Source organism: Silurus meridionalis, chromosome 9 (assembly GCF_014805685.1).
Source record: "Silurus meridionalis isolate SWU-2019-XX chromosome 9, ASM1480568v1, whole genome shotgun sequence".
Classification (NCBI taxonomy): domain Eukaryota; kingdom Metazoa; phylum Chordata; class Actinopteri; order Siluriformes; family Siluridae; genus Silurus; species Silurus meridionalis.
Window position 1 is genome coordinate 23,976,363 of NC_060892.1, and position 23,927 is coordinate 24,000,289.

The window sequence follows — 23,927 nt, forward strand, 5'->3', positions numbered from 1 at the left end:
TTTTTTTTTTTTTTAAGACACTGCTGTCAGTGAAGTAGGCGCACACATTTCGAGTCATAACGCATTAAATAAAGTTGTGCATGACCTCAAATGATGTATGGGTGTATGAATGTTTGTTGTTTTTTGTGAAAGAACCTGAATGCCCTATATTAGTCTCTAAATGTAGACATGCATTCAAGGTGTGATCACTGTAAGAAAGGATCCCTACTCAGTTGTATTTCCACGCTTCACCACTGACCATTCAGCAGTGGCCTTTCAGCATACATTCTGCATCACGCAACCTACTGAACAACAACTAACAGAAGATAGCAAGAATCACCTCATGTACGATCTATCCTATACCAAGTAAAGTTGATTGTTCTGAATCCTGTACCATGTTTTACAGATGCGCTGGGGCGAGTACAATCCCTGATCAGCGCACACCAGATAGTGAAAATCCTTATATGGTCCTTCGAGCTAGAGAGGAAAACTTCCTAACATCTGGTCTTTTGAGCCGGATAGGAAAAACTTCCTAACAATCACTTTTCCTCCCTTATGAAATTACACAATTTTCTGAATGCTTATATGAAAGATTTGGTGAAAGATAATGGTGGGTCTCTATTGGCTTTTGGTGCTTTGTAGATTATATGATGGTATCTACTGGACATTAGTAGGGACCATTTGGACACCATTATGTCCCAGTACCTACAGATTTCAATACAGGTTTCTTCAGCTTAAATGGAATCATTTCACTGAACAGCATTATGTAATGGAAAGCATTTGGTAATGGTTTTGAGGTTAGGTGATAGTCTAATGGAAAACTTCAGAATTTCCTCTGTCCAGTCAAACTCAACCAAGCAAGGCATTCTGGGTATTTTTGTTTGTACAGCACCTATTGTGGTATTATGAAGGTGCACCACAAGCACATGCTAGTTTTTTTTTGGAAGCCTTTTTTTGCTACATTGAAGAAAAAATGTTTGCTCAATTTCTCGCATTTCTTACTTTATTTCTCATGATTCCAACTTTTTTCCTCGCAATTCAAACTTTTTTCTCACAACTCCGGTTAAATTTTTTTCACAATCCTCACTTCATCATGATTTCAAGTTATTTTGTTTCTCACAGTTCTGACTTTATTTTTTATTTTTCCTGAGTCCCAATTTATTTATCATGATTCGGATTTTATTTCCTGCGATTCTGACTTTTGTTTTTTTACTATTCAGATTTTTTTCTCACGATTCCAACTTCATTTCTTGCAATTCTGACTTCATATCTCACAATTCTGACTTTTTGTGGCAATTTTTTTTTTTTACTTGTGAGTTCTCTCCAGGGATCGGAGGATCAGTGATTCTTCCAGTAACAAGAATATCTCAATTTGTGAAATCACCTCTAAAATAGTGCTCATTCAGGCAGAATTGCAGGAAAATAAAATAGGAATTGTGAGAAATAATGTTGAAATTTGGAGAAATAAAGTCAGGTTTGAGAAAAATACAGTGTGAATTGCGAGAAAAAAAGTCTGAAATTCAACAAAATAAAAGAAACGGGCTTCTATTGTTTTCAGTATGCTTTTTGACTAAAGACCATGTGATTGGTGGATGGTGGCCTCTCCCCTTGTGGAGACGCCGGGTGGGCGGGGAGATCAGCGTGAACCCGACCTGCGTTTTCCCCAGACGTTTTGATACAGTTGGCTTTCCATACAACGACAGCTGAGCTTCTAGAGGGAGGCAAAACAAAACACGCGTGTAACCCGAGAACACCAAGCGAGCAGATCCGGTGCTCGTGTGCACCCCCCCCGGGCATCTCTTAGACCTTTTGCGGTAAGGATCTGATCTCACTGCAGTGACTGATGATCGCTAGCAAGGGCACGGATCTGTACCGGCCCATGCATTAAAGCCGACGCCTAATCACCCCACCTGCCTCGTGTGTGTGTGTGTGTGTGTGTGTGTGTGTGTGTGTGTGTGCGCGAGGCTGATCTGATGCTGAAGCGTTTTTGGATGCAGGTGCCATCATTCTGTTTCTTGAAATGGTTCTGCAGTGGCCATGAAGTTGCTTTAGCTAAGCCTGAGTATTCTCTAGAAAGCATTGGTTATGCATATTTTAAATGCCTGTCTGACCAAAGGTTTGTGGACACCCACCCCATTATGTCCCCATGCCCCTTCATGTTCAAATTATGTTTGTGGACACCTCTTCGTCATCATGATGACCTTGCTGAAGATCATAATCCAGATTCTCTGTCATCTGTTGCTGTTATAATAACCTCCTAGTCTTCTGTGAAGTCTTTCTAGTAGATCCTGGAATGGACCTCTAGGACTTATTCTTGCTAACATTACTAAGATTAGACAAGTTCTAGACAAGTTAAAGGCTTTCTACAAGATTTTGGAGCGTGTTTGTGGGAGATTTGTGTTCTCAGTGAGGTCAGGTACTGATGTTAAGCAGGTGAGGAGGTTTGTGGTTTGGTCCATGTTCCTGGTTATCCCAAAGGAGCATGTCTGGGCCTAGTAGTTCCAGTAACCGTACACTATAATGATAGTCAGTATAGAGGGACGTTATATACAATTCCAAGTCTTGGAGTGTCCATATACTTTTGGCGTTAAACAGTTTTATCCCTATTCACTATACACTGACCAGGCATAACATTATGACTGGTGAAATGAATAACACTGATAATCTCTTTATCATGGTACCTGTTAGTGGGAGGGATTTATTAGGTAGCAAGTGAATATTTTGTCCTCTTAGTTAATGTGTTAAAAGCAGGAAAAATGGGCAAGTGTAAGATTTGAGCGAGTTGACAAGAGCCAAATTGTGACGACTAGACGACTGGGTAGAGCATCTCGAAATCTGCAGCTCTTATGGGCTGATGGGTCATACAGAGATTTTTCAAGACAGGTTTCACTCTGGACAGGCCTCACGAAGGTCCCTCAAAGTAGGAGAGTCTTCGTGCTGTGTGTCCGGTGCAGAAGCTGCTCCAGAAAAACAGACGCTTGAGTGCTGCAGCATTGCTTTAAAGGTTGCAGAAGTGGAAGGTCTGCATGTCAGTGCTTAGACCGTAGCCAACAGAAGGAGCCTCTTTTCTGAAGCTGGTTCATGGATTCCAACATGTAGTGAGACATTCTGATGCAAAACATGATTCCTTTCTTCAGAAACTGGGCCGAGTGGCAGTTTTTTTTACGTTTTAATGACCCCAAACACACCACCAAGATGACAGCTGCCTTGCTGAGAAAACTGAAGGTGAAGATAATGGAGTGGCCAAGTATGTCCTCAAGCGGAAGATGGAGAAGCGCAACGTGTCTAACATCCAGCAGCTCAATGATGTCATAATGGAGGAGTAGAAGAGGATCCCAGCAACAACCTGTGCAGCTCTGTTGAATTCCATGCCCAGGAGGATTGAGGCAGTGCTACATAATATTGATGATTGTCCAGAATGATATAGGATCTGGAGCAGAACTGCATGATGATGTGGCACGCAGCTTGACGCAAAAAAAATATAATTCTCTGAAAAAAGAACCTTATGCGACTTTATTTACTGTTTGCTCGCTTTCAGACGCTTTCCCACGCCTCCTTTCGACGGGACACCATGACGGCAGAGGAGACAATTAACATCAAAGAAGCGGAGATCATCAAGCTCGTCCTGGATTTCCTGAACTGCCGCAAGCTTCACATCAGCATGCTGGCGCTGGAGAAGGAGAGCGGCGTGATTAACGGGCTCTACTCGGACGATATGCTGTTTCTCAGGTGGGTTTCAGCATGCAGGTGATTTGATTAATCGGAACGGGGCTCAGAAGCAGATCCTCCCCCTGTTTATTCCTTTATTTCTTCCTTGTAACCTTTATAACACATTTGTTTGTTTAATAGGCAACTGATATTAGACGGACAATGGGAGGAGGTTCTTCAGTTCATTCAGCCACTGGAGAGTATAGAGAAATTCGACAAAAAGAGGTAAATTCAGTGGAAAAAAATTAGCATGGACAGATAGTGGCTTGTCTATTGTCTTTGATATTGTTTTTTTTTTTTTGTGTGTGCAAAGGCTTTGGTTCATCATTCTGCAACAGAAGTTCCTGGAAGCACTTTGTGTGAACAATGCCATGACTGCATCTGAAGATCCACAAAATGTGTGTGTCAGAGTGTACGAGGTGGTATCATTACGTTTCAAGGCTAGCTCTGTTTAAAAGAAAGTACGATATTTATCTACACGCCATCACATTTAAAATAGTCCCGTTACACAGCAATATGTTGCTCCCAGCGTCCCTGACAACGTGTCCTGGAAGTATTCTTTCCAAAGCCCCTTCTACGATTCGCGCTGGATCTCCGCAACGGTGTCAAAACGTTTTTTCAGCTTCGGGAAGAGGGCGAAGTCGACAGGAGCTAAATCTGGCGAGTAGGGTGGGTGAGGAAGTGCGAATGTGTGGATTGTTCTCTGACACTCATCGTGCATTAGTTGTGATGGTTTAGACATTTTTTAACTCGTTGAAGGTCTTCCTGGTTGCTCGTCCTCTTCCAGTGAGGTTCCTCCGTTCTCGAAGTGAGCGTGCTGCTCGAAACACCTCAACCAACCACTACCTACCTACCTACCTACCTACCTACCTACCTACCTATCTATCTATCTATCTATCTATCTATCTATCTATCTATCTATCTATCTATCTATCTATCTATCTATCTATCTATCTATCTATCTATCGTTTTTGACCTAAAAAAAAAAAAAAAGTTATTTAACTACAAACATCAAAGTGGTTCACTGTCAGGGTTTCTGATTAATCCGTCCATAAATAAGTAGACTTTTCTTTCTTGTCCTTAGCTTCAGCTGACCATGCAAGAGGCAGTGAAGTGTCTGAACGCTCTGGAGGAGTTAAGCCCATCCAAAGAGGCCTACAGCAAACTGTGCCTGCTTTTAACTCTGCCTCAGCTTACGCACCATGCCGAGTTCAAGGACTGGAACCCGAGCACGGCGCGCGTGCGCTGCTTTGAGGAGACGTGCTCTTTGGTCGGCGAGTTCATTCCGGCAGACCGCAAACTCAGCGAAGCCGGTTTCCGGGCCGGCTCAGACAGGCTCTTCCAGCTGCTGGTTAAAGGTGTGCTGTATGAATGTTGCATTGAGTTCTGCCAGAGCAAGGCGACTGGAGAGAACATCGGTGAGGCAGAGGTTCTTCTAGGCGTCGACATGCTCTGCGGCAATGGCTGTGACGAACCTGACCTGAGCCTGATCTCTTGGCTGCGCAACCTTGCGCCGGCCATTTTCACATGCGCCTTTGAGCAGAAGACGCTCAATGTTCACGTCGATCAGCTGGTAAAGCCAACCCGTGCAGTCGACTCTGATCTTCTTGCACCACTTCTTGCTAAGTTTTCGCCTTCCCCGGCTTCACCATTAAGACGCCCTCAGTCAGCCGAATCGTATGTGTCGCGTTCCCTCAACCCGGCGCTAGACGGTTTGTCATATGGCCTAGCAGGGAGGGAGAGAAAAATCACAGAGGGTGATGGAAAAGATGGCGCACAGATGTCTCACTCTTTTGCTCATTTCGGCTCCAACGGCAGCCACAACAAAGTGGACAAAACCATCTTTATGGAGACACCAGACAGGTATGAAGTCTTATTAATTAAAAACAATTTATTGTTTTATTATTAAATATTATTATATATTTTTGTACTCTCCACTAATAGGGACATACGCTAAATGGACAAAAGTACAGAATTTCCCCGCCATGTATGGTTCTTTTCCAAACTTTTACCACAAAATTGGAGGCCCTTAATTGTATAGGACGTCTTTGGATGCGGTAGTATGAAATTTCCCTTTGACAGATCCTCACAGTTCCAGCATGACCTTGGAGATATGAAGATATCCATGAAGATATGGTTTCCATGAGTTGGAAGATGTGGACCTCAACTCTATTAAACCCCTTTGGGATAAATTGGAATGCCCAGTGCACCCCAGGCCTCCTCACCTACATCAGTACCTGACTTTAACCCTCAGTGGTTAAAGCTCTGAGTTACTGATTGGAAGGTTGGGGTTTCAAACCCTGGTATCGCCAGACTGCCACTTTTGGGGCCCTCAATCAGGGTAATTGGGGGCGGTGTATATAACCACTATAATGCACTATTACCATTATTATAAAGTACCACCTGACTATTCGAAACCAAAATCTTTTGGAACGTATTCCCAGAAGAATGGGGGCTATTATAATGGGAAATGGGGACTAAAAGTGGGATGAGAAAGAACCAACTTTTGTACATATAGTGTGTTTAAATGATACTGAAGATTTGGCTAAGCAATAGTCATGAGAAGTACAGCCTTGGTCTAGTAGCGTAAGCACTTTACTCATTCCTAGTCTTATTCTCCTTAAAGTCAGCTACGTTGTCAGTTTGCGTTTCCTCTACGTCTTCGCGTCTTTCATTACTGAAAAAAAACGATGAATGATTTTGTGTTTTTACTTCACCAGCTCTCGGTCTCGCACGCAAGAACAGAAAACGAGCACTTCCACAGAGACACCCTGTCCTGCTCAACCTCCTGAGGTGCTATTTCCAAACTATTTTAATCAGGTCAAATAGCTGAACATAGCTATAGAGGTTTTTCAATAGGAAATTTGGCATTTAATTTAATTTATATAGAACTGTATTCCTGATTAAGATCAAACATGCACGTTATGGACTTGGGACATGTAACTTTTCCAGTCATATGTGATTCTTTTACAAACTTTTACAGGGTTCCTAAGCATTTTAGAAAAGTAGGAAAAAGTAGGGAATTTGACTTGAGTTATTTTCAGTTCCTGATTAGTATGGTTCGGGGGGTGGGGGGTGTTCTATTGCCATATTAGTTTTTCTACAACAGAAAATTAAGATTTGGAATTTGTATAAAACAAAGGCTACATCTACGCCAATCTGGATACATTTGAAAAAAGGCGTCTACAAAACGCTCCGCGTCCACACTTCCATGATGGATCGCTTCCCAAAAGTCCCAGTGGTCATCCAGCCCGAAACGTCCGAAAACGCTCACGTCCCTGTACTGCGCATGAGCGGTAACGTAACACGATTCGAACCACATAATTTCCACCTGGGGTTTATTTACTTTACGGCTCCTTGAAACGTTGTGGCAACGACTAAAAAAATGCGTCATCGTTTTCGAAATCCTCTTTGATTTTCCACTTAAACTAATTCTGATGCTTTTAGGGACGTCTGCAGAGTTGAGTTTGAAAAAAGGCTTGAATTTTGAAAAAAAAATGTGTAGGAACCCTGCTTTTACTACAAAATTGTAGGCCTACAGTTGTATAAAATGTCTTCGGATGTGGTAGTGTAAAATTTTTTCTTTCTTATTAATCAGGAGACCCATTTAAGTGCCCCTGTGCATAAGGTATGGTTCATATGGGTTGGAAAATGAGGATGATCTTAAGTGAATGGCTACAGAGCACTGAGCTCAACCCTATTGAACACCTTTGAACACCCAGGCTTCCTCACATCCACCTACATTAGTACATGACTTTACTAACTGGCTAAATAAGTCTGCATCGCTATTATAACAGCAAATGGGGATTAAATGTGGAATGGGATGTTGAAATACTCCCCAGACTTTGGTCCGTACAGTGTATAGGCATGCTTCTGTGCTTTATTCTGTTTTACAATGATCATCGACTCGTCCAAACTTTACGTATGTGTCCTTGCACTTATAGGAGCAGCTGCAGGAGTTCCAGCGTCAGCGGCTGCGCGTGCAGCATCACTTGGAGCTGAAGCAGCAAAATATACAGTTCTACCAGCAGATGTTGCTGGAGGGGGGAGTCCAGCAAGACGGTCAGGCCTCGAGTTCCAACCAGCACAACCTCACACAGACCTTCCTCAGCAGGTTGGAGCCAAACACTAGCACGCGCACACACACACACACACACAGTGTTAACACGCTCGTATCAGTAAAACGGATGCTGAGCGGTGAACAAAGAGCTACCATATGCTGTCTAAGTGATCTAGCAGATGTTGTGTTCGTAGGGTATCCCATTAGTTGGTTAAACATTGAATGTAAAATAGGTCTAAATGGAATCGAGCGAATTTGGTCTCTGTGGATGAAAAGATGTGGTGGTTTCTAGTTCTTTCTACAGGCACAAGTTCAATGAAGAACACGGTTTGTATTTCTCGAATTCCTCCGAATTCCGAAATCTGGACACCTTTTTATAAGGTGAACATGTGCTCCAATTTTATCAAGTAGCTAGTGCAAGATTAGACGTCCCTGAAGTGGTACTTCATGCTGGAGAAACTGGTTCGAATCCCTGGGTAGACTGGGTTGAAACGGGGTTGACCACTAGATCTGGCTCGGATTGGACCAATTGGAATCCTTCTTTTTCCATCTTTTTTTCTCAATTCTTTTATTTTTAGTGCAGTAACAGACAGCAATACAATAACATTTTTGCTTCCCCTTTTTTAAAAAGAAAAAATATGTACATAATACAAACAAAAAAAATTATAAAAAAATAATAATTCATTAATAATTCTGTATAATTCAAATCCTTTATGAAAGTTGTTCATTGTTGGTCCTCAGTATATAGTAAAATGTATTATTACAAGTTTATTTCTATAGTGCTATATATCTATTCATCTATTTGCATTTCTACAGGTCCATTCAAAAGCTGGAGGAGCTCAATGTAGGGATGGAAGACCTGGGAGAGAACGTGCAAGCCTTGGTTCAACAGTGTAACAGTTCACAGCTTGAAGCGCAGCATACGCGAACTCCCGAAAACGACAGTAGAGGCAAAAACAAAACCGATGTGACGAGCAGCACTCCTCAGAGAGGAGGTATCCGGGGCATGCCTTCACTAGACGAGTCCCCGGTGCTGGTCAGCCGGAGGTGAGGGGGCATTTAATCAGGAAGGACCATAATATTGTATTATAATAATGATGTTTATAGCAACAGATCATTCAAACTCCTAATTGTCTAAACGGTGTGACAATAAAGTGTGTTTCAGGATGATAAACCCAAGTCCCCATTCGTAGCAGTGCACATACTTGAAGACACACAAGCCGTGCGGGCCGTCGCATTTCACCCTTCCGGATCTCTCTACGCCATCGGCTCTAATTCCAAAACCTTGCGCGTGTGCATGTACCCGCAGGACCTCAGAGCCAGGTATCGAATAAGATTTGCATTTCAGGCACAGAGTATGTCAATTTGTGGCATTTGGGTTGAAAATGTTGACCAAAAATACTGGAACGTACCAAAGCTATCGTTCAGCAAAGTAGTACAGTAGGAGGAACAACTGAAAGATGCAGAACATACAGATCTTATATACAGTTATGTGCATGCGGGAACGGGAAACGGGTTTTATATTAATACAATATACTAATATTAAAAAGGTTTATTGTCCCACAGTGCGGAAAACCCGCCGCAGCAGCCTGAAGTCTGCTTCAAGCGCAACAAACACCACAAAGGCTCCATCTACTGTGTTGCTTGGAGTCCATGTGGCCAGCTTCTTGCTACCGGCTCCAATGACAAATATGTCAAAGTCCTGCCTTTCAACGCCGAAACCTGCAATGCTACAGGTGATAAAAATGGCACAAATTCAAAAGTGGTGGTGGTGGTGGTTTTTTTTTACTTATACAGGATGTATCAATGGTGTCCATACATGGGGTGTGGGGGTCAATTTATTAGCTCATTAATTCAGTTTACTTGAATTGTATTTGTAAAGCACTTTTGATCCGAACATGGTCCCAAAGCAGCTTTAAAGGGGAAAAACTTAATGAGGTAATATGAGGAATATAAAGAAACCTTGAGAAGAGCCAGATTCTTAAAAAAAAAAAAAGGCCTTGTCCTCATCTTAATGACGTCTAGATATGCATTAATTATATAGTTTTATCATCGGCGAGGATATGAACTGTTCACTGATGGACACTAGAGTGCAAAACTGTTCAATTGTAGGCACAAGCCATTGTAGCAGAAATAGGGTTGCAAAAGGGCCAGAGAATTTCCGGTATGTTTTCAGTGAATTTCCGGAAACTTGCCATGAGATCTTCATGTGAGGAATTTTTAATCCAAATTGGAAACTTTTGAAATTATTTAAAAAAATGTATTAATAAAAAATGTGGGGAAATTAAAAAAAAACTGTTTCATATACAAACATAAATATAAACATTTTATTTGGGCATAAGCTGACATGCATGCAAACTAATACAGATTTAAAAAAAAATGACATTCATATTATATTATATTATTACTTTATTATATTATTGAGTGTCTAAGTTTTAAACACAAATGTATGTAATATTTGTATTTTACCTGAATACTCACTAAGACATTCTTGACATTATTTCATGTGCAAGATTAAAAAAAAAAGATCTCTGTTGTGTTATGAAGGATTGTAGTGCATGGAAAGTTTCCAGTCTTGAGAAAATTCCTTGAATTTTGCAACCTTAAGCAGAAATTTTCATAGTCAATCCAAACCCCTGATTGTTTTTGAGTGGAAAGTCATGTCCTGTATCTTTACATTTATATTTACATTTATGGCATTTGGCAGACGTCTTTATCCAGAGAGAATTGATCAGTTGATGGATAATTAAAACAATGGCAGAATAGTGTTGCTGGGATTTGACCTCATAACCTTCCGATCCAAAGTCCAATGCTTTAAGCTACTGACTGGTTTCCAGTTGATGAGACTTTCATGCAGCAGTAGAGAATCAGGAATGAAATGAACATAACATTATTTCACTGTCTGAATCGTGAAGGTTACGAAACTTATAACTATAACATATTCAAAAAGTATTTGCAGACCAACTAAGAAGTGGATCTCCACAAACATTCACTGACGAAGACACATCCAGCGTCCTTCTGCCATACACGGTGTCCTATATCTGGGACACCCTGTATTATGGGGAGACTAGTACTGCTTTTCATTTGACAAAAAAGTATACCTCAGAAAACCCACATTTCTGCATTATTTCCAGTGCAGAATGAGACCTACAATATTAGTGTCTGTGTACATATATATGTACGTGTGTACTTGCAGATCTTGTTCAATGCTGTGTGTGCTTGGATGCCCACAGGGCCAGACCTGGAGCTCAGCATGCACGATGGGACCATACGTGATGTGGCATTCATGGAGGGTCCAGACAGTGGTGGAACTGTCCTTATTAGTGCTGGAGCAGGAGACTGCAACATCTATACCACCGACTGCCTAAGAGGATTAGGTCTACATGCACTCAGTGGACATACAGGTACACACGCATGTACAGTACAGTATCTATATATTTAATGAGCAATAATTTCATTATGTTCTCATTGATGAATTGAAATGATGTGTGTATGATTAGGGCACATCCTCTCCCTTTATACATGGTGTGGTTGGATGGTAGCGTCTGGCTCTCAGGATCAGACGGTGCGTTTCTGGGACTTGCGCGTGCCCAGTTGTGTGAAAGTGGTCAGAAGCGCTTTGAATGGACCTGGTAGGTTGAATTTAATATCCCTGTTTTTAGTTTAATACCAAACCCTGAATGCATTCATGTTCAAAAGTATAAAATGTATCAGAGGTGGTAAGTGATGAGGGTTCTGTTTTTTAAATAAGGAAGTGCAGTGGCTTCGGTGGCTGTGGACCCGACCGGGCGGCTCCTGGCTGCAGGTTTGGAGGACAACCGATGCCTGCTGTACGACATCAGAGGGGGACGAATGGTTCAGGCGTACACCCCCCACGCCGGCGACATTCGCTCGGTCCGGTTCTCTCCCGGAGCTCACTACCTGCTCACCGGCTCTTACGACAGCAAAGTCATGATTACCGATCTACAAGGTAGGCAAGACAACCTGGCATTCACACTTGGTTGTTTTTTTTTTTTTGAATGCATTGCAGTTAAAGTGGATTATGTTAGTTTGTCCAAATACTTTTGGCGCCCCAAAATGAATGCGGCACATCTTTCTACATGGTGCACAATTTCAAATCGGGTCAAGTAAATCTTGAAGTCAGTCGGGGTCATATACGCTTACTTCAATTTCATAGGAATGCCTGCTCATTTACACTTATTTGGATGTTGAAATAAAGGCTAGATGATTGGCTGATTGAATCTACTAGAATGTTCTGAGATAGACCAGCTTCAATACGGTGTGAGGAAAGTCTAAAATGACCCAAACAAAACAAAAAGTTAGCATGTTACAAGCTTGTTGTTTGTATCAACAAGCTTGGAACATGCCAACAGATGGCAGCACAAGGCTGCACACACAATCACAGGGAGCACCAGTCTTCCTAAATCCTAAATCATTTTGCCAAAAGACATCGTTTGGTGTACATCAGGAGCTGTGCAACTGGTGCTATCCTGTCACCTTACACGTGAGTTTCTCACTGGAAACAACATGATCTCACTTCCACACCAACCCTACTAGGCAGATTTTTCCTGGAGACTTTGCTTTTTTTACAAAAATGAAGATCCGGCTCAAAGGTCGCCATTTTGACATTGTTGCGGAGATCCAGCGCGAATCGCAGAAGATACTTGACACGCTTCGAAAAGAAGACTTTTGAGAGCGTTGTATTGCTGTGCAAGGGGACTTTGTTGCTGGTGATAGTGTGTAAACGTGGATAAATAAAGTACTTTCTTGTAAACAGAGCCAGTCTCGAAACTTTTTAATGCCACCCCGTATGTCTTACTAAGGGGAGGTTAGTGGTTAAGGCATTGGACTTTCGATCTGGGGGTTGCGGGTTATGTTGGGAACTTGAGGGAATGGGGATCAAGTACTCCACCATGGACGGTCTCAAGCAGAGGAGGGTGGGCGTTGGGCTAGCAACCAGACCCCGTAACAAAATTTCTGTGGAAACGGCAAGTAAGGCCCTTGCATAAATTAAATAAATAAATAAAAGTCCTAATAAATTGCAGATTATCATTATTAAGATATATTTCTCCACAGGATTTGTTCTGGATCTGCATTTCAAGCCTTCAAAATGTGGAAAGCAGCACTAAAAATGTGTTTTTTGTTCCCAGGAGACTTAACCAAGCCTCTGCCAGTAATGGTGGCCGGTGAACACAAGGACAAAGTGATCCAATGTCGGTGGCACACGAGAGACATTTCCTTCCTGTCGTCTTCTGCAGACAGGACCATCACGCTCTGGGCACACCACCCATAACCCATCCCTGAAACGAGCAACAGAAAAAAGCACAAATCTCATTCAATTCGATGGAGCCCTTTATAAACTTGGATCGGAAAGGACTTTTTATTATTAAAAGCGAATTACTTTTCATATACTGTAAAATAAATGTTTTGCATGTTAGCTGATATTAGCATGTCGACCAAGGTTTATTCAGAACTGCTGTCATTTGTGCAGGTTTATCTATTATGCAAAAAGACAAAAAGTTTAAATCAGAATGTTTGAATTATTTTGTGCCTTGAGTTTCTTAATCTTAGGCTTGCCAATGTCGTAATATTTCCTCGTATGACAGTTTGACTAACTTTTTCCATACATTCATTGTCCACTTTATTGGGAACGCCTATATTCATTCGATTATCCAGTCAGCCAATCATGTTGCAGTAATGCAATGCATGAAATAATACAGATAGAGGTCAAGATCTTTAGGTAATGTTCATCTCACTTAGCAAAATAAAAGGCATGGATGTTGATACCTGATGGTCTGGTTTGATACCCTAAGGACCTGCAGATCTTCTGGGATGTTCATATACAACAGTCATTACAGAATGGTGTGAAAAACAAAAATCTCTGAGTGAGCAGTGGATGATCTCTTTTGTGGGTGACAGGAGTGGAGTGGAAACTCAGTTTGATGGGTGGTGTGATGTTTTTTGTTTTTCACACCATTCTGTCTAAACTCTAGAGAATTATTTGATGTAAGATGGGATCCCTGTAGAGAATCTTTAATGCAAAATTTGGGCATGTGTGTTCGAACTAAATATAAAAGAAAATGAAAAAGATGAAAAAAAAATAAACATAAAATCTTGGTTTTGTCCAGTATTTGTTCACTCTGTTTGAACCACTTAACCCCTAGGAAGCACTTTGTACTGGTCTTGCACGATATACTAGTACTTAAAAGGTATCGTGACACGATTCCTTGTTTTATTAGTACAGTACTTTGAGTATATCCCAGCTTGTTCAGAGCCTGGGGTCAGAGTGCAGAGTCAGCCATGATGCAGTGCCCCTGGAGCACAGAGGGCCTAAGAGTGGCAGCTTGGCAATACCAGGGCTTGAACCCCTGACCTTCTGGTTAGTTGCCCAGCGGCTAGTCATTTTTTTGTCAAGTGACTCCAATATACTTTATGCAGTGCATTACACAGGAAACAAATTTAAGTAGTTCATCTCATGAGTCCTCTGGTCAGAGTCATTCGTTCTATTGTCACGTGACTATTATTGACGCTATACAGTTATATATTCACCGACCAGGCTTACCATTATGACTGATATGGTAAATAGCGCTGATTATCTCTTTATCATGGCACCTGTTCGTGCGTGGGATATATTTGACAGCAAGTAAACATTTTGTCCTCAAAGTTGATGTGTTAGAAGCAGGAAAAATGGGCAAGCGTAAGTTTTGAGCGAGTCATTGACGAGGGTCATGGGCGGCCGAGGATTAATGATGCATGTGGGGAGTGAAGGCTGTAACTTAAATTGCTGAAGAAGTTAAAGCTGGTAACGCTTGGCGGGTCTGAACTGTTTTGGCAGCAAAAGCGGGCCCAACACAATATTAGGCAGGGGGTCAAAATCTTATGCTGTTGTGTATTTATGAGTGCATTAATGTACGAGTTTTGCGAGGTACAAGTAGTCACTCGGTCGATTTATTGTTTTGTTATGTGAGGAAAATTAAGATAAGCAAGGAAGAAAAAGTAAAAAATTTAAAGTTTAGGGATATGTAGTGTACAGTAGTGATAGTAAAAAACGAATTTTCCCTCCTCCGCTTATCGCCTCTATTTATATATTTATATAAATATTTATATTATATATATATATATATATATATATATATATATATATATATATATATATATATATATATATATATATATATTCTGTTTGACCATTTGTATAAAAAATTTTGAAATAAATATAAAATGGAATACAAAATAAAAAAAAAATTACATTAAAACTTCCTACTTATTTTACTTAGATATAAGCAAATAAACTCCACCCTAAAACATGAAAATATTCATTAAAGGAACAAAAAAATTATTCATTTGTATTCATTTCTGATCAAAGGAACGAAATAAACTAAATGACAAAACATTGTTTGTTTACTTTGATAAAGTAGATTCAAAGAACCAAGTCACTAAAATCTTCCTTTCATTAGAAATGCACCTCCTGCCAATCAAATAATCAAAATAAACAGTGTATAGGTAAATCAAGGAAATAAAAAACTAGCCGGTCCCAAGCCTGGATATATGGGAAGGACTGCGTTAGGAAGGGCATCCAGCGTAAAACGTGCCAAATCAAATATCTCACGAAAGAGAAATTTATACCGGATCGGTTAAGACCCAGTTTACCAACGACCACCACAGGTATCGTTAGCCAACAGGGTACCACTGGAAATTGGGCTACTGTTGGCCAAAGGGGGAGAAGGGAGAAGAGGAAGACGTCTACAGAGAAGGCAGTGAAGGGAGAAGTGGAGAAGAGTGTTAGGGTTGGTACTTTGAATGTTGATACCATGACTGGTAAAGGAAGAGAGGTAGCTGATATGACAGAGAAGAGAAAGGTAGATATGTTGTGTGTTCAGGAGACCAAGTGGAAAGAGAGTAAAGTCAGGAACATCTGAGGTGGAGCCTTAAACTTTTATTATGGTTTGGATGGAAGGAGAAATGGTGTGATTCTTGGTGGGAAGAGGACAGTAAGAGTGTAGTGGAGGTAAAGAGAGTTTCTGATTGAGTGATGAAAATAAAGCTGGAAGTTGAAAGGGTGATGATAAATGTCATCAGTGCTTATGCTCCACAAGTAGGATGATCCGCTGTGGCGACCCTGATTGGGAGCAGCCGAAAGAAAAAAGAAGAAGAAGAAGAAGAAGAAGAGAAGAAGGAAGTACGAACAAGAAAGTAGAAAAATGATAGAAGAAATAAAAAAATGGAAATCAAGGAGTACATTTTATGGAATTCATAAAATGGGAAAGTGAAATAAATAGTAAAGCCGTCTTTGACTTTATTAACGAGTGAGGTCTGATAAACATGACATAAAACTCTGTTCCGCACCCCGAAACAGTAGGTGGCGGTAGTGCACCTATTAATCTCGCCAACGTTAAAAACCAAAAGAAGGAAGGAGAAGAAAGAGGAGGAAGAAAAGACGGATAATAGATTTGACTCGATATAACGTCTATTTAATTGGAAATAGTTCTGTTTCGTCGTCTTTTTATTTTTTTATTTTTAAAGACCCCATTAGCTAGCATGTTTGAGTTGTTTTGTATGCTAGGCGTGCTAGCTGGGTGTTTATTTTAGTTTCGGTTTGCATGAGGTTGTTGTGCAGCAGCTTCGTGGTTCTGTAAACAACAGTGTGTATAATCTATGTAATGTGAATGTATGATCAGGAAAGATGTCAGGCGGGATGTCCTTGAAAACAAAGATATTCTGGAGCTTTGCAGCTTTTTTGATTATAAGTAGTTCGCTTGTTTGCGGGAATGATCAGGTTGATGATGAATGGATCGATCCATACGACATGCTCAACTACGACTCGACTTCCAAAAGCATGAGAAAACCAATAGAAGTAAAGAAACTTGAGTGGCTCAATGTGAATCAGCCAATCAAACACACCTTTCACGAATTTCAACTAGTATTAAAACTCTGCTTTTCTCTAGGGCTCTATCTACAGTAATGTACCCACTAAAAGAAGGGAATACAGTCAGGATGCATGTCGGGTGACTCAGTGTCCAGATGTGAAGGAATGCACTGACCGAGTGAACATGCTGCAACGGCAGGTGAGAATGATAGGACCAGTATGAACACAAAACGACATGTTTCTTTTCCAGATCACGGCTTCAACATGAGTTTGGTCCATGTTTGGCATTGTTGCCATGTTATTGCAGCACCTTGTTTGGTCAGAGAACTGCTTCGAGAGGTTTTCTGGCGGTGGGTGAGAAGATAAGAAGAGTTCATTGCTCCTGTAGGAGCCAGCAGACTTGACATCATTTGTCTTAAGTTTGGAATATAATGCATGCTCTTTTTGTCTTACACAACAAAGCAAAAGATTAAATGAAGCGGATAACAAACACCTTTGAGCAGTTTGCAGGCATCAGCCGATGCTAGTGGAGATTCTGGGGCCGGTGATGCACCGAATAGTGATAAGATCCTACGCACATACGCCTTTCCAGACCCTGGAAGCGCCGCAATTTTTTGTACAGGAAAGCTCATGAACAAGCTGAAGATTACGGAAAACGGACAAACATGAATCAAGAAAAGCCTATTACATGGTCAAAGGACTGGAAGTTAGTACATTAAACAAAAATGAAACATTTCTGAAAAAAAGTATGCCTGTATACACTAGGAGCATTCCAAAAAAGGACGACTTTTGTCAAGCTGGATTTTTCTGAGTGAGATAGAAATCCCACAGCACAGCTGTAAGGTGGAGTCCAATGTCTATCAATGGTCCTTTAGAGAGCACCGGCATTGCAAATATGTTGGACTGTCATAATGTCACAGTAAACAGTATATTAAATTCAAAGGTGGAAGAGTTGCTTGTGCAACAGTACAATCATGACTTTAATGAATCTGTTGAAGACTGCTTAGCTTAGAGTTGCCATTCAGAAAGTTAACATACCTAATGACTATCAAATGGCAGAGCAGCGTCTAATTGGACTCGAAGGAAATTGATTAGAAGTTAATAAAGGGAGTATACAGAATTCCTGAAAGAGATGATTAATCAAGGCCACGCAGAAGAAGTGCCACGAGATGAACTAAAAAGATCAGATGGTAAGGTATGGTATATAAAAAAATGCCATCAGGGTAGGTTTTTGATTGTGGAGCAACATTCAAAGGAACGTCTCTAAATGCTGATAAAAGGCACAGATCTGACAAACGCTCTCTTTGATGTCCTCACCAGATTGGATAAATGTGTGTCCGGAAACAATGGAAGCAGAAATAGATAAAAATTGTTAGCATTATCCATGGCCAGTTGACAATTAAAATTTTTCAGGCTTTTGTTCCATCAGTTAATTTGATTGCTATTTGTTGTAAATAACTGCATATACCTCATTGTGTCGTTACTCATCGTTTCTGTTCTCAAACCTATTTCAGCTCAACGAGCACCGGCAGAGGGTGACGTTTTCCTCGCAACAGCCGTCGTGCAACCCTGTGTTCAAGCGCTTCTTAGCAAAGCTTCTGAAAGAAATTTCTAAACTTTCCTTGGTACGTGATCACGAGTCGAGCCACGTGTGCCTTCCTGCTTACATTCCCGTGCTTCTCATTTTCTTTGTGTGACCTTGCAGCCCAATGCCGTGACTGCTGAGATGCACTACGATGCTGAGGTAAAATTTTCCAAGCAAATGCTGGCGGAAATCCAGAAGCTTGTGAATGAAGATAGCAGCTGGAGAACCGGCGCTCTAGATGATGCGCTAAGTAACATTCTTATCAACTTTAAACACCACGACCACGAGGCCTGGAGGTGGCGCTTCGAAGACACGTTTGGGGTCGAACCCGACACAGTTATCAAGGTAAAAAAATAAAAAAATTCTAATTAGGGGCTGCACAATGAAAATATCTAAACACTAAAACAATTTTAAAGGCAAATTTGTGTTTTACTACATTTAATGGAGATTTGTGGTCATTTAGCTACAAGGGTGTTACTATGGACTTTGTACCCATGGGCATCGTCTTGTTGAAACAGATTTGGGATTCCTATTTGAGGTGAAAGAAAATTTCATGCTACCGCATCCAAAGATGTCTTACACAATTGTGTGCCTTCAACTTTGTGGTAACAGAACCACAGAAGGCAGTAAAAGTCAAGTGTTCCAATAGTTTTGTTAATAGAGTGTATCATTGGTTTACTCAGTTGTCCTGGAAATAGGCTCTGATTGGCTGCCTGCCACTGTGACTAACCTTTAAGATATCTGTATTTTATCAAAGGACATTGTTCATGTGTGTCATTTATTTATTGATTTATTGATTATTAGTTAATGATTTTTGATTGATGTTTTTGCATCATATAAAAATTTTATATATATATAAAATATACACACTGGCGATCAAAATTAGAGAACAATTTATGAACAATTGAACAATTCTGAAATAATGTCATTTTCATTGCTCAGCAGTTGAAGGAGTTTTTGTCCTGTCAATACCATGCTACCAGAACACCTTTTCCACAAAATAACTAAGGCATTAAAAAAAAAAAAAAAAACAAAACATTATTATGCAGAAAACACACTGATCAAAATTAGAGAATACTTTCAGATACCTCCCAGTTATTGGTGTTAATCTGGCACTGGGTGCTAATTTCCTTGATTATCTGGCAACCCCCCATTTTATATTTGAATTTATATATATATATATATATATATATATATATATATATATATATATATATATATATATATATATATATATATATAAAATAAAAACATTTTCACACATTTATATCACTGTGCAGAGGTCGACCGATTCGTCGTTTTTGTCGATTAATCGGTTGATTAATAGTTGATTACTGCAACTTTCGGCTATTGCCAAAAACATTTTTACATAGAGTATTGTTTTTTTTTTTGTTTGTTTTTTTCAGTATCCATGAAAAAAAAGCATACTGGATAAAATCGGTTGATCGGTTATCGGGAAATACGATCCAACCTAGCTATTGGTATTTATTATAACATGAAAAAAAAATGTCTTTAAAATGTCTTTTTGAATGGAGATCACGGTCACATACATCTTGGCTCGTGATTGGACCTCGAGTTTGCTGCATGTATGGGATTTTAATGTCTATTTTTACCTTTGAAATATAATTCTCACAATTTCAATTTTTAATACAGGTCTCTGGCGTTGTCTTGATCATCGTGGCAATAATTTGCACTGAGATGTGGTCGGTGGTGTCCTGGTTTGTCCAGTTTAAGAGAATGTTTGCCATATGCTTCTTCGTCAGTCTGTTGTGGAACTGGTTCTATCTCTACAAGGTAAGGTTGAAAGGTCGATAGGGAATACAGTGTATAGCAAGCTACACCAAATAACATGCATTATAATTGTTTGGTATGGTATTGCTGTTATAAAGTCATATTCTTAATATTTTCATAGTGGCTGCCGTATTTTCTGGACTATAAGCCGCTACTTTTTTTTCACGTTTTGAACTTCGCTGCTTAAACAATGAAGCGGCTAATTTATGGATTTTTCCTGGGTTTTTCCCGGTTTCACAAACTTCAAAAACAAAAAGCCGCCAAAAAACTGAGCCCCGTAACATTAGACCAATGAAATTGCAGAACGGGTTCAGGTGAACCAATGAAACTCTTTATATTAAATCGGATGCGCTCCCACTGAATGGGGCCGCACCACATCATAAATATGGATGAGGTTCCTCTCATGTTTGACCTGCTGCTCACTCGGACTGTCAACAGGAAATGCGAATCGTTCGTCACGCTGAAAAACGCACTTCACCTGTGTTCTGAGCATCTGGAGAAAAGCTTTACCGATGGTGATTTTTAAACGCACGACGATGCCAAAAAAAAACTCCAGAGAGAAATTGTTGTTAACAGAAGGAGGAAGACAGTGAACAATGACTTTCTTGGTAGGCTACTGTTTAGATACAAGCCGTGTAACAGACACTGTCTTTTGTTAAAGCCTGTGTAAAGTTGATTAGTTTCAGTGTAGGCATGAAACTACGGCTTATAGAAGGTGCGGCGTATTTATGTTCAAAATAAAAATCTTTGTAAAATTCAGTGGGTGCGGCTTATATTTGGGTGCGAAAATTACGGTAAATACAATAATTATAGTGTAATAGTTGAATATTGAATCCAAAGTGTGATGGAAACATTCAACCTTCTCTAGATTGCCTTTGCTGAACACCAGGCCAACGTTGTAAAGATGGAGAACGTCAATGATAAATGCACTGGAATGAAGAAAATTGACTGGAAGGACAATATCAAAGGTGAGGTTCTGGAAATTTCCATTCATATACATGTATGTAGGGATTTGAGTGGAGACGCTGGCTTCTTGAAAGACTCTGTATTTAGCTGCATCAGGCTTTGGATTGAGACACCACGGGGCAAACCCAGGACCTGTGGGAGAGATTATATTCGTTTGGTTTAAAAACAAGAGCACACTGAGCACTAGGGCGCCTCAGGGCTGTGTGCTCAGCCCATTGCTGTTTACTCTGCTGACTCACGAATGTGTAGCAATACACAGCTCGAAATTGTACACGTTTCTGTATTGCCCAAATGGGGGCTAACAAACGTAAACTATTAAATGGAAAAAAATAATAGTTTACGTTTGTTAGCCCCCATTTGGGTAATACAAAAAAGGAATTATAAAAGTAAATAATAAAAAAAAAAACGACTTTAACAAAAACCGACAAGCAATTTTATGGTTTGCATTTCTTCCCCCTAACTATACCATTGGACCGAACTGAACCGTGACTTAAAAACCGAGGTAAGTACCAAACCAAGAATTTTGTTTACCATTACACCCCTAGTGGCTGGAAGTAGAGACCTTCTCAGCCTGTTGCCACAGTGATCTCTACCAGGGAACATGGTCGAATGAAGATTTTTGCAACCGTGTCTGAACATTTAACTTCTATGGTTTCAGAGTGGTTTCGGACAACTTGGACTCTTCAGGACGACCCTTGTAAACAATACTATGAGACCCTGATTGTGAATCCGATCCTACTCGTGTCGCCAAACAAGGTTCCTAATTCTTCACTGCTATGCTCTTTAACTCACTAAAAATTTTTCCTCAGCCTGCCTGACATGTTTCTGTCTTTCTTGTCTTTACAGGCCGTCATTATGACCCTGACCACCTTCTTTACAGACCCTTTGAAGCACTTGGGACAAGGCATTAGTGAATTTCTCAGGGCCTTACTGAAAGACCTGCCTGTTACGCTTCAGATACCTGTTCTTCTTCTAATCGCGCTCGCCATCGTGGTATGTCATTTGGAATGTTTTAGTGGAAAATGGCTGTAAAACCTTCTATTTTCAGTTGTACTGAGATCAGGACTGAGCAAATCCCAACTAGGGGTGTGCGATATTGACCAAAAATGAAATCTAGATATTTTGGGGGGATATTATCGATAACGATAAAAAAGGGTTCCTACGCATTTTGGAAAAGTTTGAAAAAAGTATGGAATTTGATTTGTGATTTGCAGGTCTGGATTTGTTTGAGGAGGCGAAATCAAGCAAAAACGGGCAATGTGGTGTCCAAAACATAAGTCTTTTCATATTAACTTACATAAAATCAATATCACCTTTGTAATCATGCTGATGCATGTCTTGAATTTTGTGTTTCTAAATGCACTCTACCAGACTTAATCACGTAGCGTACACGTGCACTCTGTAGGTGTGTTTTGTTTGGGTTTTGCGTTATATACAATGTAATGTCAAATCGTTTAAACAACAATTACGATATTATCGTAGACAATACACATCGTACACCCCCATTGCCAACTCTCTGTGATTATGTCTCGTATCATTTCTAACGGTCCAAATATCTTTTTGATCCTTTGCCCAGGTCTTTACGTACAGCACTGGCCAAGCAGCTGTACACCATGCTGTTCTTGGACCTGTTCGAGGAGGTCGTCAAGATCCTCCACCCGGCATTGTACAGCAGCCTTCTGCTCCTCTTAAACAGGTTCAAGAACACCAAGAAGAAGCAATGGAACCGTTAGCAGGAGGCAATGACAACAATGCCGCACAACCCAGACAAGAGGGCAACCAGGTCAAACCTGTGAGGAACCAGGCTCATCTCAACGATAAGCAGCCTGAAATTCGCCAGAGGAGACCCTACAGGAGACAAGAGCAGCAGAGGGCGTGGGTGGAAACCCTACGTAACGCAGACAACTTTTACAGTGGGGATGAGATGGACACTCTACAGGAAGCAGTAGTCGAGGACCAGGCTGAGAATGTGGAGGAAGAACCTCCAAATCTTGATAAAGAAACAGTAATGAAGGCATCTGCACCCAACACAGAAATGAAAAACACTCAACCTGGATCTAAGGAGCTCAGTCAAACCTGTAACACTAAAGATAATAAAACCTCAGAAAATAATAAACGGAATGAGGTAAATATCGGTGAAGTTCATAGTTTTATTTTTTTGATAGTTTAATTTTATTTATTTATTTATATATATATATATATATATATATATATATATATATATATATATATATATATATATATATTTAGTTCAATTCTAATTTGTTTATTTGTTTATTATAGGAACAGGGTTCAGCAAGCAAAGGAGGAAATGCAGCAAAAAAAAGAGAATGTGTTGAAAATATTGGCACTTCATTTAAGAAAAATATGCAGTAATCATTTAATATATACATCAAAAATGTGTTATTTTATATAGTATTGTTTAACTGATGTTTTAAAATGAATAAATATTTGTATGAAATTATGAGACCATTTATTTCACTGTTTAATGAAAGCTAACAAGTGAACTGTACAATTACAAAATATATATTTAACACCAAATAAATGTAATGTCTCTAGCTCCATTAGTACAGTATTATGCCAATCAGTGCAGTTTATGGGGTTATAAGGCCACAATATTACCTACATAATATTAAGGTGTTGCATAAAATAATTTTTGTATACATTCAGGAATATGTCGACAAACATCACCCACTATTGATGATGCTAACATTTTATAGTTATAGCAGAGACTATTGTAATTATTAACCCACCTGAAACCCTCTAGACCAGATATACACTTTTACCCCATGAAACCCCAACTTAAAGTACTGTTTTTATTTTATTATTAATATTTTAACTCCACAAACACATGTTAATTTAGTTTATTATTCACAAAATTTCTTTTTATGGCTAAAGGGTTTTCTTTTGTGCCAATGCACTGTAGCGTCATTTAAAAAAAGTTCCTATAGAGGGCAGTGTAGTGCGGTGGC

At 40.0% G+C, this 23,927-nt stretch overlaps 2 protein-coding genes across 2 annotated transcripts; both read left to right on the plus strand.

Annotated features, from left to right (window-relative positions):
* Nucleotides 1-1,576: 1,576 nt before the first annotated feature.
* wdr47b (WD repeat domain 47b) lies at nt 1,577-13,870 on the plus strand. The gene is made up of 14 exons (XM_046856778.1): nt 1,577-1,793; nt 3,518-3,708; nt 3,829-3,912; nt 4,001-4,085; nt 4,772-5,550; nt 6,408-6,480; nt 7,632-7,801; nt 8,564-8,794; nt 8,903-9,070; nt 9,314-9,483; nt 10,981-11,151; nt 11,248-11,379; nt 11,499-11,717; nt 12,898-13,870. Exons 2-14 carry the CDS (start codon nt 3,551-3,553, stop codon nt 13,038-13,040), a joined length of 2,583 nt encoding a protein of 860 aa, XP_046712734.1. The 5' UTR covers nt 1,577-1,793; nt 3,518-3,550; the 3' UTR covers nt 13,041-13,870.
* Nucleotides 13,871-16,091: 2,221 nt separating this feature from the next.
* LOC124390878 (chloride channel CLIC-like protein 1) lies at nt 16,092-23,416 on the plus strand. Its single transcript, XM_046856962.1, has 10 exons — nt 16,092-16,601; nt 16,693-16,812; nt 18,128-18,238; nt 18,319-18,543; nt 19,852-19,992; nt 20,858-20,957; nt 21,614-21,711; nt 21,802-21,948; nt 22,532-23,080; nt 23,239-23,416. Exons 1-10 carry the CDS (start codon nt 16,431-16,433, stop codon nt 23,329-23,331), a joined length of 1,755 nt encoding a protein of 584 aa, XP_046712918.1. The 5' UTR covers nt 16,092-16,430; the 3' UTR covers nt 23,332-23,416.
* The last annotated feature ends 511 nt before the right edge of the window (nt 23,417-23,927 follow it).

Bases quoted from the DNA above. Each gene is read 5' to 3' on its own strand.
- wdr47b (XM_046856778.1), top strand. From the start codon at position 3,551: ATGACGGCAGAGGAGACAATTAACATCAAAGAAGCGGAGATCATCAAG. The intron at 3,913-4,000 runs GTAAATTCAGTG...GTGTGTGCAAAG, and splicing joins GAGAAATTCGACAAAAAGAG to GCTTTGGTTCATCATTCTGC. The intron at 7,802-8,563 runs GTTGGAGCCAAA...GCATTTCTACAG, and splicing joins ACACAGACCTTCCTCAGCAG to GTCCATTCAAAAGCTGGAGG.
- LOC124390878 (XM_046856962.1), top strand. From the start codon at position 16,431: ATGTCAGGCGGGATGTCCTTGAAAACAAAGATATTCTGGAGCTTTGCA. The intron at 16,602-16,692 runs GTAAAGAAACTT...GCTTTTCTCTAG, and splicing joins GCATGAGAAAACCAATAGAA to GGCTCTATCTACAGTAATGT. The intron at 18,239-18,318 runs GTACGTGATCAC...GTGACCTTGCAG, and splicing joins AAATTTCTAAACTTTCCTTG to CCCAATGCCGTGACTGCTGA.